Below are 16,382 nucleotides of genomic sequence, written 5' to 3'. Positions count from 1 at the left end.
TGTGTTTTTAAGACAGGGTGTTATAGCGTAGCCATACTGGAAAATCAGAAATAATAATGGGAGCTTTAAATAAATATGTGAACAGTAGTATACCTACTGGCTTTCTGTGCTCAGAGAGAATTAACTCGGTTTTTTGCAGTGTTTGTAAGGGAGCCACTATGTTTATGCCCTGGCAGAACTCTGGTGAAATCTCTCCCTTGTTCTAATTGGTGCACTTATTCTCCCTTAGGGTTTGGTGGGAAATGAGGTTTATGTGTCCTTCCTTTTGCTGAATTGTTAGGTAGGGAAAAAGGCATTAGGTAACGGTTTTGTCTTGCCTTTTCAAGGAAGGATTGTTGGATGTAGAGAAATTAGAATGTGAAGATGAACTGACTGGGACTGAGATCAGCTGCTTACGTCTCAAGGGTCAAATGATCTACTTACCTGAAGCAGACAGCATACTTTTTCTGTGCTCACCAAGGTAATGCTTTTTAGGTTAATTATAATGTATATACTGGTAAGAACCCATCTTTAGCTAACAAAGGATTTCAATAGCATTTTATTCAATCATGTCTACATATTCTGAAGTGTAAGTCGATTTTATAGTGTACCTCTATCCCTTTTCCTTCTTCTCTCTCTAAAATTATCAATAAAAACAGATTTCAAAAAGACAAAAGTAGGGAACATAAACTTTATTTTTTTATTAACAACCTGCATTAGTCTAATTATATATTTATCTGCCACCAATATTGTTTTTTTTCTTCTGCTTCTTTCCAAGTAGAACTTTAGTAGTCGAGAGCTTCTCAATAGGAACAGTTTCTATTCATGGTGATGAAGTTTTCTATGGAAACAGAGCAGAAAATTTGGAGTCTATTTCTTAACTATCATATGCAGAAATTAGTTACATAGTGACACACATGCAGATTGTTATGTGGTACCAGTCCCTGTGTGAAAAAAGACATACTCACATTGAATTTTAAGAGATCAACTAAGAGCAGTTTTACTTCTAAAATAATTTCAAGAGAATTAGTTCAAATTTAGAAAAAATCTTGATAGTTTGACAAAATAATAAATAATTTTTTTTAAAAAATGAGACATAATTTGATTGTTTTTAACTTAGTCTGAACATTCATGACCATTCTTTTTTTAAATACATTTTTATTGATTCAGAGAAGAAAGGAGAGGGAGAGAAAGAAACATCAATGATGAGAGAATCATTGATCGGCTCCCTCCTGCCCCTTACTGGGGATTGAGCCCACAACATGAGTATGTGCCCTTGACTGGAATCGAACCTGGGACCTTTCAGTCTGCAGGCTGACACTCTATCCACTGAGCTAATCCAGCAAGGGCCATAACCATTCATTTTTATTTTAAGCATATAATATTTTTTTTCTCTGCTCATGGGCAGTCCTATGCGAGTTAGCAGATTATCTGGCCTCTTTCCAGAAAGTCTATTTCTGCAAGTGAGTTTTACTTACATATCCATTTTAACAAAATCTAAAGAGACCATGTGCTTCATTAGTAAATGTTTTGATCATTTTATATCTCTATGTTGGCATGCTAATTTTTGCTTTGAAATATGGACATTTCTGCTGAAAATGTATTCCAGAGGGGCATTTTAGCAATCCATAATTCTTCAGGAAGATCTCAATTATGTCATCTTAGAGAAATTATTATTGTAAATGTCCCAAAGTAATTACTTTACACCTAAAGAATTCATACCAATAATATAACCCTAAGACATTTTAACCAAAGATTAAATTTTTAAGAACATTGTTTAAAAAGCTACTTATTTACCAGGTCTACACTGAATCAATAAATATTATGTTGTTTCTGAAAATGACTTAAGTTGCAAAGATGCATAAAATTCAGCAATTAATATATTGATTCAAATAAATGAGAAACAAAAGTCAAAGAAAATAAGAGTAGATAAGAAATTAGAATCAAAAGTAAGAATAGCATATAAAAATATATGTCAGAAAGTCATCTATAATAATACAAGTATAATATGCTAATTAGACCGGACGTCCTTCCGGATGAAGCCGTGGTGGTGGAGGCCAAGCCCCTTGCACGAATTTCGTTCATCGGGCCTCTAGTAAATACATAAAATACTTGTAGAAGATGGGTCATAAATCTGGTTGTAAACTTTTAATCATCATGTCTGAAAGGAAAAAGCAACCAGTCACAGGCGTCGCAGAATCTATAGGAAGAAACGAACAAGTTTCTCAGAAGAAGCACACATATCCCTGTTAAAGAGAGGATCAATTTTTTTCATCTCTTGATAATGAGAGCAAATGTGATAATAAATCACAGCCTTGTGTTAAATACTTGAGCAGGTTGCATAGGGCGATTGTCTACATTATCTTTCAATGTAGGCTAATAGCATTAAAAGTACACTTTGGCAAAAATGCATTTTAAGTTCACTGCCCTTTGGTAGATTTTGAAATCTCTAGAAGAATGAATGATGATTCTCCTTTTTTTTTTTCTTCAACCCGAGAAGCTTTAGAATGTTAGGAGAGGGCAGGAGTATGCTCCCTGACAGTAAGCAACATTGGCGTTGTCATGTGGGTGAGCTGGAATGATTGTGCCTCATTTCTCTGTATAACAGTGTGATGAATCTGGACGATTTGACGAGGAGAGGTCTGTATCTCAGTGACATCCCTCTGCACGATGCCACACGGGACCTCGTTCTTTTGGGGGAACAATTCAGAGAGGAATACAAACTGACCCAGGAGCTGGAAATTCTGACAGACAGACTGCAGCTCACATTAAGAGCACTGGAAGATGAAAAGAAAAAGACAGACACGTAAGCCTGTAACCTTGCACGACTGCTAGGTATACAGTGACTCTACTACAGTGAAGATCAATAGTCAGACTAAAAAGGCATGAGAGCCATTATAGCTCCAGAGTAGTAGATAAACTCTTCCATATCACTTAAAATGAAATTATGCATACAGAAATAAATCAGTCTCAATGGTGGTGGGAATATGTCTTCTATTTTTACAAATCAAGCTGAAAGAATAAATGCCAATACAGCTCTCTGAAAATCATTACAGTAATTCAGATGTTTGAAATCCAACTATCATTCATTCTTTCCTTTATACAAGAAATATATTTTGAGCATCCTCTGTGCGCCAAGGGCTGGCCAAGTTCTGAGGGTTACACTGCACACAGAACTTAGAGTTGGCCATTACATTTTAAAAGATTTCTTTTCTTGGACTGAATTATTTTAGGAATTGGCTGATATGAATCTGACAGATTGTAATGTCCTCTGTAATGACAACAATTATATTTGTAAAGGCAAACATTATCAAAAAATGGACGTATAAGGCTATAATTATTTTTCTATGAATGGTAGATGAAATTATGAAATTTGGGGCAAGTAGCATTAAAGTAGTAGTTCATTTTCAGTAATTCACTTAAATACACATCAGGCATACTACTTGGCCTTGCTTGCATATAGTAATGAAAGGCACTAAGTCACTGATGTTCATAAGATATTTTACCCAGGGCCTTGTATGTTCATTTTTAATGTTTATATAACAGGAAGATATCTTGTTGGAGAATTGAACTCCTTTGTCTTACTTCCATATGAGCTTTTACTCTACCTGAGCACTTACAATCTTGGTAACAACATCACTTTCTATGCTTTTTTTTTTGCATTGATAAATGTGTAGTTGCCCATGGATGGTTGCCCACACATAAAAACATCAGTTAGCTATTTATTCATAGCATGGATGAAACAGAGAACGCCATTTAATGCTTGTATTTTTCCACAGCTTCTTAATGCATTGTCTTGGCCCTTGTATAATGCAGGTGAAAGCTGTGTTTATTTATTTATTTATTTATTTTTTGAGACCACTTAACATTCCTCACAGTCCTAAACCAAACCCCTTAATCTATTCATGTATTTTGAAAAATTCAGAAAATATATGGGACAGACAGTTCACATTCCTTCCACTGCTTGAAAAACAACTCAAACAGTATGTTTTATTGGTCTATGGTACAACTCTATCCATGAAAAACATCAAATTTTGTGGAGCACGTAAGACAGTCCTTAGGACAAAGATTCAAAGTCAAGTTAGTATTCTGCTCTGGCTGTTATATTAGAAAAACACCCCAGTTTAGTATTTTCATTTTTTATAGACATTTGTTTCTCTAGGTGATTTAATTATAAACCCTTTTACTGTTTCTTTTCTTTCAAGCCAAGTAGTCCTACTGTTCACATTTAATATTCAAATATAGCTTTAAAATAGTTTATGAAATTTTCTGTTTGAAAGTTAAAAATGAAAGACTGGGGAAATTCCACTAAAGCTAGGAAAAATAATGTGAGCTCAGCTCCATGTTGTACATTCTATGTCACACGTTATGCCCTCTGACTACAGAGAAGAAAAAGGAAGGAGGCTTCATTTTTCCCTCTGAGCCCTCACGCCGAGTCCTCAGTCTCCCTGCTTTCTGTTTCTTTCCCTGTAAATTCATCAGAGATCACCCTTCTCCTGTTGTGTTTACCACACTTGTCCCCTCAGTAGGGTCCCTGAGGCCATTGCTGCAGTCTCAGTATCGACTAGAGAAACAAAATATTTTCGTGTCTAGACCAAGGTCCACCTGTACTGCCAGTTTCTGCCACAGAAGAGTGAGGGATGAAGGCGATGGGAGGAAACCTGCTCCTCTCAATATTGCTTTACAACAATTGAAATCAGTTTCTCATTCCGGAGAGATAAGCATGCTCCCGGTGTGCTAGTCATGCCGTGTTTTCAGGGCTGGCAGTGACAACTTCCATACGGTGACTATCCTAACAGCAGAGTCAGAACACAGGCCTAGAAATGAAAACTGACTTTTCTTTGTTTGGTCTGGTGTTTGTTTGGCTTATTTTGATTTGGTTTGCGTTGGTTTGGCCTTGGGGAATTGTATGTAATTCAAATCAGACAAACAATTTATACTGTCTATATGTCTTGTTTTGACATAAAAACAGCTAACATTTGATGCTAGCTGTAGAGGTTTCCCTATAAGAAGCCAGGACTTCACAGAGCAAAAGATATCAATGTTCTATGAAATGGTCAATAGAAGCACTAAACCTAGTCCCAGCATTCCTTACTACGGCTTTTTCCTGATCCCACTGAACAGGTTGCTGTACTCCGTCCTTCCTCAATCTGTTGCCAATGAGCTGAGACACAAGCGTCCTGTGCCTGCTAAAAGATATGACAATGTGACCATCCTCTTCAGTGGCATTGTGGGCTTCAACGCGTTCTGTAGCAAGCATGCCTCTGGGGAAGGGGCCATGAAGATTGTCAACCTCCTCAATGACCTCTACACCAGATTTGACACACTGACTGATTCCAGGAAAAATCCATTTGTGTATAAGGCAAGTCCTGACCTTATGGCGATGCAGTGCTGTCAGACCCTGCCCTCTAGGGGCACACCATTCAGTTCTCTGAGTGTAGCCTCCATAGATAGGAAACCTCCATGTGTCCCATACTTATCATTACCTTAAGTAATCACCTCTGGCTATAAAGCAGGCATGTCAAACTCAAAGGCTAACACGGGCCAAATACACAAGGCATGTGGCCCGCAGGCCACAAGTTTGACATGCTTGCTATAAAGCATTCTCTTTCTTGTAACCAACATGCATGGAGCAGATGATTCCCTAGTTAAAACGTAATCTTCAGCAGCTTTTTTGCACTCACTGAACAAATCTGAGCACACGGAATATAAACGTAGCACTCGTTTTCGTGCTCTGGACGAGACATTTTTGCTGAAATGTATAAATGTTTTATACGGGAAAGAAGTCCTGCAGCATGAGAAGTATGCTGGAAGTTTAGACAGCAACAACCTGAAGATAAACATTCATGCGGCATTTCTGCCCTTGGTTTCAATGAGAAGCAATGATAATATTGGAAAAATGAAGTCAGTGGAATATTGCTTCGTAAAGGAAAGAATGTTAACTAAACCATCCACTGGCATCTGGAGTCATATAAGTGCCTTGAGAACTATTTATTTTATAGTTGTTTTCTGAGCTTTAGTGTAACACTTGGTGAGCAAATCATAAAAATAAATGGTTAAGGACCAGGATAAATCATTGAACTTCAGGCAGTGGCTCTTGTGCTGTTAAACTTTCACTGCTTGGATATGTTTGTGGGGGAGAGGGAATAAGGCAATACATTGTTTTACTGAATTATAAGGGTATCTGAGGTGCAAAATCAGGACTCACAAGAGGAAAAATAATGCTGTGTCTACACCTGCCTGTAATCAAAGACCTCAAATGCCATGTGTATACATTTCAAACAATGACAAAGTTTCAGGTTGTTGTTGTTAAAGTTTTTATAGAACTAAGTGGGAGGAGAGTTTAAAGTTACTGATAGCCTTGGACAAGTAATTTTTTGTATAAGGATAGCAAATGAAGCGGTCATATTTATGCTACCCAATAAACATCTAACTGTCTGTGCTATGTTAGGTGGAGACTGTTGGCGATAAGTATATGACAGTGAGTGGTTTGCCAGAGCCGTGCATCCACCATGCACGATCCATTTGCCACCTGGCCTTGGACATGATGGAAATTGCTGGCCAAGTTCAAGTAGATGGTGAATCTGTTCAGGTTAGTAAATAAAATAGATATCACACTAATGGTAGTGGGCCTCTGTAGACAACCAATTCATGTTCTTGATCAGTCACAAAATTATGTACAAGGACGGGTATCTTCACAGCAAAGACTGAAATATTTTAAAGAATCCATTGTATTACATTTTTTCATAGAGATGACAAATCTCTCCACTTATCTGAAATTACTTAGTCTACCCCATGTACTGACAGTTATGAGAATGAAATAAAACCTCCTGTCCCTTCTGGGGTTTTTTGGTTTTATTTTAATTTTTCTTAAAATCTCTTTCTTGTGTCTCATAACTTGCCAGAGTCATATCTTCGAAATCTTAAGTCTTTAGAAAAGGAATGTTCCTTTGGAAGACGGATTTTGTGAGCATTTTTATTTTTTGTCCGTCATACATTTGGAGTTCTTCTAGGGAATTCTTATGATTTTTGTATAGTGACTCTACATTATTCCATAACACAAAATAAATAAATATTAGTGTGTTAGTGATTAAAGTTACTGAAGCAAAGCTTTGATTCCTGCAGATAACAATAGGGATACACACTGGCGAGGTGGTCACAGGGGTCATAGGGCAGAGGATGCCTCGCTACTGTCTTTTTGGAAATACTGTCAACCTCACAAGCAGGACAGAAACCACCGGAGAAAAAGGAAAAATAAATGTGTCTGAATATACATACAGGTAAGAGAACACGTCTTGGTATTCACTGATTTGAAAGGAAAATGTCTGTTTGCGTGTAGTTTAACTTTCTGAGTGAATTTGTTTACTGTTAAGCAGTTATCATCTTCACTCTTAGGATTATTTAATTTGTATTTGAGAAGACTGCGTCATGATTCTCACTTTAAATGTTTTCATATCATCTCAGAAATTCCTGATATGATCATTGCTCCTAAAATCTTGAACTACCTTTAAGCACAATTTTAGTGTGTGGTCCTTGCTGTCTCTATAGCTTTGGTGCATGCCACGCTCTCTCGCCATGCAACCATATTCCCGAATTCTCTCCCTACTCTCTGTTCGCTGTCTTTCAGATGTCTTATGACACCAGAAAATTCAGACCCACAGTTCCTCTTGGAGCACAGAGGCCCAGTGTCCATGAAGGGCAAGAAAGAGCCAATGCAAGTTTGGTTTCTATCCAGAAAAAATACAGGGACAGAGGTATGACTAAGCAGAGCCTAATTCTTTTTCAAGACAGTTTATAAAAATGGGGAGTTAAGTCTTAATCACTGAAAACATGTTTCATTTGAAAAGAATTCTTGTTTCCGGAATTAAACTTTTAAGTAAAGCAGACAAAGTACTGCACTGCCAATGAGCCAGTTAGACAAATAAATACGGGATGTCCCCCCAGAATGTATACACACTTTAACAGCTGATAGCTCAATTTTGAAAATGAAATGTATTTTAATAAACACTGCCTTTATAATTATTCAAAATCTGTGTATACATTTTGGGGGACACCCTATACTTCTTAAGGGATACTTTGTGGTTGCTGGCTTTTGAAATTAAAACCAAAATCACTGGATGGCGAAGCCCTGATTTTTTGTTCTTGCTCTGTCATCTGGCTCAAACACAACTGAGGTGCGTGGGTTGGGAAGGGAATCCCCTGGCCTTGTTTCCTCAACTCAGGGAAGGGAAAGGGGAATCGAACAGTGACCTCTTGGTTCATAGGTCAATGCTCACCACTGAGCAACACCAACTGGGCAACCATGAGGTTTTAGATCGTTCTAAGGGCCAAGGATCTCCCTGTAAATGTTTGGGGAATCTTTGGCAATTCTGGTCCCTTGAGTGTGTTACCTACAGAGAAGAGTGATTTATAATTTTCCAGAATGTAAATGATTTTGTAGGAAAGCTTTAGGTTCGTGCTAGCGCTGTGGTTGTCTTCCCGCCAGAACCCACGTGCTGGAGCGGACCTCAGAACACTGGCCCCAGAGCTGAAATCCCATGACTGCCAGTGAACTGGCACACATGCAGGCCAAGCCCAGCCTTTCCCACTTGCAGTGTGTGGCATCAGAAACTAGTTGGACACTCTGTTCCCCTATTGCTGTATTGGTTCTGTAGAGGGGGTGAGACTACTTGATTACATTTCTTTTCCTATATGTATACATCCCCTGAAAATGCTTTTAGAATATAACAAGTCCTGAAAGGAATGGAATGATGAATTTTAAAATATTTATCTGTATCCTCTTCCAGCTGTTTTTACTTTAAATAATTTACTTCTGGGGTTGGCATGCTTACTGATATTTTCTGATACGTTTAACTGTACCTCGAGTGTTGGTCCTTGTAGTTGGGTGGCCCTCTCTCACCCAGAGTTATGGTGGGAATGAATGCCTTAGAAAAACGGTAGACAGGAATGCAGGTCCCACTCTTACAGAAAATGATTGTTTTGAAGGGTGCTGTCAGCTTTATCATCACTGAAAATGAATCCCTTGTGTCTCCCCCTTCCCAAGGAAACAAACCAGGATGATAACTGAATCTTGGACTGCGGGAGGAAGACTGGGATTAGGTTCCGGTTATCCCCTAACATCTGGCAAGCGTAGGAGCAGTTGTTACCGATGGATACAAATTCTTGTTTTGTCTTTTTCAGTGACCCCAAGCCTATCTCTTAGGTATAACTTTCACTACTCATTACTCAACTTTCGCTCTGCTTTGGATTCTTTTCAAGGTTTAATACATTATCTAAAGTTCGGCTTAAATGTGGATGATATGTGCTTCGTGTGTCTTAAAATCTACTACAAGCATTACTCAACATGGTAATTTGTAAGTAGTAGACACCCAATACGTATTTGTTGAATTTAGTTAAATGAAACTGAACAGTATTTGGCCTTGTGTATACAGATCATGGTTGACCAAATCTGTCTCATGCTTCATATATATGTATATGTATATTTTAATGACTATAACATATAACAAACTTTATATCATGATGGTGTATAGCATTATAGGAATCATTTTCTAAAGGAGTGGATTGTAAGTTTTAGGGAGAAAAAAATGATTTATTTTCAGACTCCCAAAGTAATAATTAGTATATCATGCTAAGAATATAGGGACTATTTTGAAGTGTGTCAATTTCCCTTCAGAAATATAGAACACACGTGTCTGTTGTTAAAATATTTGGATGCTTATTCAAATCATGTGGCAATTATAATTCCTGTAAAATGCTATTGTTTGTATTGTAGCCCTTGTATTAAATCTCATTAACTACACTCAGTGGTCACAGAAAACTGCACTCTTCCCCCGTGAGCTATTACATTAGCTTGGGATACAGGTTCAGGACTCTAACCACTTCCAAGAATACAACTGGGACACTCTGTCAATCAGAGCCATTCCTGGCCTTTTATTCTCAGAAATGAACTTCTTTTTCTTAGTTCAGAAGGATGTGATTATCTGTAGGGCATCACGTTCAGATAACTTAGTTTAATTGCAACAACCAATGCATTCCTATTGGAATAATTGGCCTGTTCTTAAATGTCTCCATAATTTATTGATATCTATCTTTACAAAATATAGTGCAATTACTTTTGTGTAAAAATGTTTGTCTTTAAATTTAGTATTTCATATCAACACATCGATATATGTATAGACGTTCCATGTTAATGTATAAAAGAATCTGCAATAAATTATTTTTTCCACTTGTCTCTTGACAGTTTTTACATCAACATACGTGATATGAATGTTGTCACTTTATTAATGCTATTTTTGTACTTACATTTTATGATTTTACCTATTATAAATGTAAAATCAATTTAGACTCATTGCTGTTATAAAGTTCAATGCTCCTCTTAGGCATATTCTAAAAAGTGATTTTTCTTTAGAACTGACAAAATGACAGAAACAAGACTAGCTCTGGCAAGGGAGGTGGAGGAGGGAAGGAATATACAGATTAATATGCAATGACAGCAGCTCTTGAAGTGCTCACAGCCTTTTAGGAATGAAAGACACATATACAAATAATAAAAAAAAGTGTGATATTTGTAGTGATAAAACATACCCAAGATAAGGAAAAGACTACATAGAGAAGGAGAGGGGAGAGGGACAACAGAGTGGGGTGAGAAGGTACGGAGGCCAGTTGGATTTTATGGAGCTCTAGTTTAAAGACGAATGGAAGTAAGGACCTGCATCTCCTCGTAGCTGTGGATGAAAAAGGGGCCACATACTAAACCTGTCAAGCTCAGGGAAGGCATGGCAGGCCTCATAAACTCAGAGACTGAAATGAACCACATTGGATGGTCTGAACATAAAAATTCCTAACTAAAGGCAGGGCATGGAGGGTAGTCACGTCTTAGGCCTGTAGCTTCTTTGACAAAGGTCTGTCTTTATCAAAGGTTTGTATACTGTGTTTTTGCATCTAAGATAACATACCTTTGAAATGTCAGAGTAATCTTTTCCTGATCCTCGGGGCACACCCACCTCACCAGAGCAAGAGGCCACAGAACCCCTCATTGTTATCTTGTTCCTAGAATCCCACCCCCATGTGCTGTAAATGTTCAGTTAAGTATCCTGTACCCACCGTGTAAAAGAAGCATTTGTCTCTCCATTTTTCTTTTTATTCAACCCCAGTGATTGCTTTGCTTTGCTTTCTCCTGCCTCCCTAATCTACCACCAATGGATTTCATGTATCCTTCCTAAATCTCCTCCTTTGATTCTAATGTATAAAATAAGTTGCAAATGGCCATTCTCCAAGTGTTTTCCCAGTTCCTTGAAATTTTGCTTCCCAGCAACTGTGGTCATTTTGGCTCAAATAAACTCTTGTTAAGACATTTTCTTAAACTGGATGCTCTTTGGTCCACGTGGCCTACATGCAGTGTCTATAGTTTCCTGTGTAACTCTCATATGCAGATGTATTCTATGCATCAAGTTTGCTTTGCATGAGGCCATCTTCCTAATTCCAAAGTTTAGTGAATACCAATCAGTCTGTTTCATTGGCCCCAATAACTACTGCATGCAGGCTTTTTAAAAAAAGTATTATTCTCTTTTTATTGTTTCTGTGAAATTCTTTCCCAAACATTTTTGTGTGTGAATATTTGAAAAAATAAAGAAAAGTTAAAGGAATTGCACAGGGTACAACCATACACCTGCCACTAGATTTTATAATTATTAAAAATTCACTGTATCATGACAATTTCATTTTCTAGCTTTCTCTAGTCTGCCATATTCAAAAATTTTTGAGATACAGTTCAGATACTATCAAAAATCACTTTTTTAAGGTGTCCAATTCAATGGTTTAGTATATTCACACGGTTGTACAACCACCTAATTACAGAATATTGGCATTATCTTAAAATTACATCCTATACACATTGCCAGTCACTCCAAATTAACCGCTTCCCTCAGCCCCTGACACCCACTAATCTACTTTCTGTCCCTAAGAATTTGTCTTTTCTGAAGATTTTATATTGTGATATTGTCACTTGTAATAAATTATAATATATTTGGTCTTCCTGTCTCATTTTCTGACACAAGTTTCTAAAGCCCCTGGAATTTCTTAAGTGGTGAAAATGACAAAGATTTATTTTGTTATATTATTGATGACTTTTGGCATGCACCTAAGAATGGGGGCTGGTTTCCAGTGGAGCCACTCTTGTGTTTAGAAGGTTGGAACTTTCAGTCTTCTCAACCCCAGCCTCTGACCTCCAAGGCGGGGAGAGAGGTTGGAGGCTAACCCCATTACCAATGGCCAGTGATCTAATCAATCATATATGTGCAATGATCCTATATAATAAAAGGCTAATATGCAAATTGACCAAAAGGCAGAACAACCATTTGCTATAATGCACACTGACCACTAGGGGGCAGACGCTCAATGCAGGAGCTGCCCCCTGGTGGTCAGTGCACTCCCACAGAGGGAGCATGACTCACCCAGAGGTGGGGAGCGGGCCTAAGCTGGCAGTCAGATATCCCCCGAGGACTTCCGGACTGTAAGAGGGTGCAGGCCAGGCTGAGGGATCAACTCCTCCCACCCCAGTGCACAAATTTTGTGCACTGGGCCTCTAGTACATTCATAAAAGCCCAAAAAGACCAAGTTGGAGAGCTTCCAGATTAGTGTCCAGTGAGGATGCAGAGAGAGTGGTGCCTGCAGAGGTGGGCAGAGAGGTTCTGCACCCTTTCCTCACATCTTCCCCCATGCATCTCTCCCATTTCGCTGTTCTTGAGTTAATAGGCTTTTAATTAAGTAAACCATTTCTCTGAGCTTGTGTGCCATTGTAGCACATTAATCAAACCAAAATTGGGTGTTGTGGGAATGTTAGAATTATAGCAGGTGGGTCAGAAGCACAGAAGATGACCTAGACTTGCAATGGGCCCCTGAAGTGGGGGCAGTTTTCTAGGGCTGAGCTCTTCAACTGTGGAATCTGATACTATCTCCTAGAAGACTGATTTTCAACCAGTGTGCCGCAAGAATTTTTAAAACATGCAATATGCCAGGCAGTGTGGCTCAGCAGTTGAACATCGACCTCTGAACTAGGAAGCCACCGTTCAATTTCTAGTCAGGGCACATGCCCGAGTTGCGGGCTCGATCCCCAGTGTGGGGTGTGCAGGAGGCAGCAAACACTAAACCTCTTTTCCTTTAGATTGTCAAATAAATGACAACAGCCAACACAATAATAGCCATCCAGTGTGAATGAATAAAAATTATACCCCTTTTTGTCAGATCGGTGAAAAATATAGATTTTGGGTGTGCTGCAGAATTTTAGGAATCAGTTTATGTGCTCCATGAGATGAAAAAGGATGAAACTTGCTATCTTAGAAGATAGTGTCAAAATTGAGTTGAATTGTAGGAAACCCAGCTGGTGTCCTGGGAAGTGTTTGGTGGTGTGTGTGTTGGGGAAAGCCCACATTGTAAATGGGTGCAGAATTCGTAGGGAAAAATCATTACTTATCTGCTTACCCCTAAGTATGTTTCCCTTTCTGCAGCCCTCACTAAAGACTCATAGAACCTCTGGGGGGCAGCAGAGAATGCTGTTAGGGAAAGACATAGGATGTCTCCTACAAGTGCATTTCACCACCTCTTTTCCCAACTGACAGGGACTTCCTGTGTGCAACCTTGAATCCATCTCTTCCACCAGCCTCCAGATTCAAAGGAATGGCATAAAAATAATTATCTCTACCCTATTTTGTCCATTTGTGTAACATGAAATTCATTCAAACATACCTAGTTCAAAATTTCACCCAAATATTTCTTCTAAAATCTTAGGAAGTGATGTACACTTGTTAAAATGGGCATTTTGTAATAAAAACTATTTGGACAGAATGATTGTAGGCAAACTAAGTTTTATGTAGTTCATGTTAGAAGCTATACAATACAAATATGAGAGTACTGTTTATTTACAAGGAGAAAATTGAAGAATCCATCATTTTGCATTAATAAACCAAACCAAACCAAACAAAAAAACACACTGGACAGAGAGTCAAGACCTGAGTCCAGTTCTGGCAAAGCCAGCCCCACAGTCCTGATAAGTCATTTACCTTCTTGAGATTCAGTTTCTTAATCTGTATAAAAGGAGCTGGACAAGAGGTTACCTAAACTTAATTCTTGCTTCAAAATTCCATCATTTTTTGGTAAAAATTCCAGTGAAGTGATGCTATGACTTGGGCCTGGCCTTTTTGAGAATACTTAGAAAGACAACCTAAACTCTTAACCATTCTCTCTCTCTAATAGTCCAGGAACAATGAGTAGATCAAGTGAGGGATTTTAAAACTAACTTCCAGGAAATAAAACTGGGTGGGGCAAGCACCTGGTGAAGACTTTTTTTTTTTACTCTAAGCTAAAATCACAATGACTAATCCAGATTAGTGTATAAGAGCGTTAATGCATGTGTTTCTGTTAAAAATTGGCCCTGTAATATTATTTAATTATGTGTCCTAAGTTTAAATTCCTTAACAAAGAGTTGTGTTCTTGATTCTCTAACAACAAGGGGAGAAAATGTGCCTCTATTTTAAGTAGCCATGCTTTCAAATAGAACATAACCTCTTAAAATGAAAGACAGGAAGTGTCAGTGAGTATTACAGAGATAATTTTTAAATTAGTACTAATATAATTTATTGCCCATTTTTGATTAACTTACAAAACATCACCCTTAAAAAAAAAAGAAATCCATAGTTAAGACATGGAAACAATTTAAATGTCCATAGATGAAAATATGATACAAATATATAACAGGATATTAGTCAGTTTTTAAAAAGAAGAAAATCCTGTTATTTGCAACAACACAGCTGGACTTTAAGGGCATTATATTAACTGAAATAAGTCAGACCAGAAAGGCAAATACTGAATGATCTCTCGTGTAGAATCCAAGACAGTTGAACTCATAGAAACAGAAATTAGAAAGTGGTTATCAGGGTTGTAGGAAATGGGAAGATGTCGGTCAAAGGGTATAAATTTTCAGTTATAAGATGAATGAGTTCTTGAGAGCTAATGTACAGCAAGATGACTTTAGTTAATAATAGCGATGTGTTATACACATGAAATTTGGTAAGAGGGTAGATCTTAAGTGTTCTCATTACTCACATAGAAAAGGTAACTGTGTAAAGTGATAGATATATTAATTAGCTTGAGTGTGGTAATCATTTTGCAATGTATACATATGTCAAAACATCACATTGCACACCTTAAACTATGCAATTTTTGTTTGTCATTTATACCTCAGTAAAGCTGGGGCAATTATTATAACAACTTAAAAAAATTAAATTAGAACACCTCCGTAAATACCTTCTCTTTTGTGTTTTTCTGCATGACATGACATAAACAACCTTCAATATAATTTATATACACCCATGAATATAATGCAATCATAAAGTTGGGTAATTACAGCACCAAAATCTGATATTGTGAGTGCACACGGGTCTTGAGTGCATTAGTACAAAGAATATAACCAAAGGGATTTTGGTTGTTCATGTGTAAATTCATTACAGTGTAAGGCACAGGCTAAGACAGCTACTGATTCTTTTGTTCCTGGGCAGTTGCGACTCTGAATGTAAGTGAGTAGGTTGGTCCATGAGGAATCAGGGGTTCATATTGTGGAACCCGAGACAAAGGGAAGGCAGGGTTTGAAGGAAGTATCATCAGTCTCAGAAAGTAGGTAGAAATCAAATTTACGAACTGACAAGAAAGCCTAGTGGGCTGTCAAAACGAACCAGTAACTGAGAGAATCAGCAGCAGGAAAGATTTGGGAGTTAAGTGTGTCTAGAGTCCAAATCCTTTTGCAGGGTGTCCGTTTGTGGGTGGAAAAATGTTTATGAAACATATTTGTTTAATGACTTTGTATCCTCAGTTTTAAGCATAGAATAGATAGGATATTAAATAATGGGGTGTTTGTAATTCTTTGATGCATTAGGATAACTATGCTTTCCTCCAAAGCAATGTTTTTAAAGTCTACTTAGAAAATTGCAAGGATGATCTATCAGCACGGTTGAATAGACATATAATGTCAGAAATAAATGCAAGTCATGTGTGATATAAATCTTTAAATAAGTATCTAGTAGCCAACTCTTTAAAAAGTAGAAACAGGTGAAACTGATTTTAACAATATGTTTTATTTAACCTAATGTATCTAAAATACTGTAATTTCAACATGTGATCCTCATAAAAACTATGATTGAATCATTTTACATTCTTCTTTTTAAAATATATTTGTATTGATTTCAGAGAGGAAGGGAGAGGGAGAGATAGAAACATCAATGATGAGAGAGAATCATTGATCGGCTGACCTCCTAGTTCTGAGGTTGATGGTTAACCACTTAGCCATGCCAGCTGGGCTCATTTTACATTCTTTATTTCACCCCAAGACTTTGAAGTCCAGTGCATGTTTTATA

General features: G+C 37.6%; 1 protein-coding gene across 2 annotated transcripts in view; it reads left to right on the top strand.

Moving 5' to 3' along the window:
* The window catches only part of GUCY1B1 (guanylate cyclase 1 soluble subunit beta 1), a 42,577-nt gene extending 30,567 nt beyond the window's left edge, over positions 1-12,010 (top strand). Inside the window, exons 8-14 of one of the 2 annotated variants that reach the window (XM_036314248.1) lie at positions 327-460; positions 2,588-2,785; positions 5,104-5,341; positions 6,431-6,571; positions 7,105-7,259; positions 7,607-7,733; positions 9,023-12,010. In XM_036314248.1, the coding sequence (XP_036170141.1) occupies positions 327-460; positions 2,588-2,785; positions 5,104-5,341; positions 6,431-6,571; positions 7,105-7,259; positions 7,607-7,733; positions 9,023-9,046 (1,017 nt within the window). In that variant the 3' untranslated portion in view covers positions 9,047-12,010. The remainder of the gene's footprint in view (positions 1-326; positions 461-2,587; positions 2,786-5,103; positions 5,342-6,430; positions 6,572-7,104; positions 7,260-7,606; positions 7,734-9,022) is intronic. The other variant, XM_036314249.1, reaches the window with a different exon arrangement.
* Positions 12,011-16,382: the final 4,372 nt, after the last annotated feature.

The sequence above is a fragment of the Myotis myotis genome, unplaced genomic scaffold (assembly GCF_014108235.1).
Source record: "Myotis myotis isolate mMyoMyo1 unplaced genomic scaffold, mMyoMyo1.p scaffold_m19_p_6, whole genome shotgun sequence".
Classification (NCBI taxonomy): domain Eukaryota; kingdom Metazoa; phylum Chordata; class Mammalia; order Chiroptera; family Vespertilionidae; genus Myotis; species Myotis myotis.
This window is presented reverse-complemented; position numbering and strand designations above follow the sequence as displayed.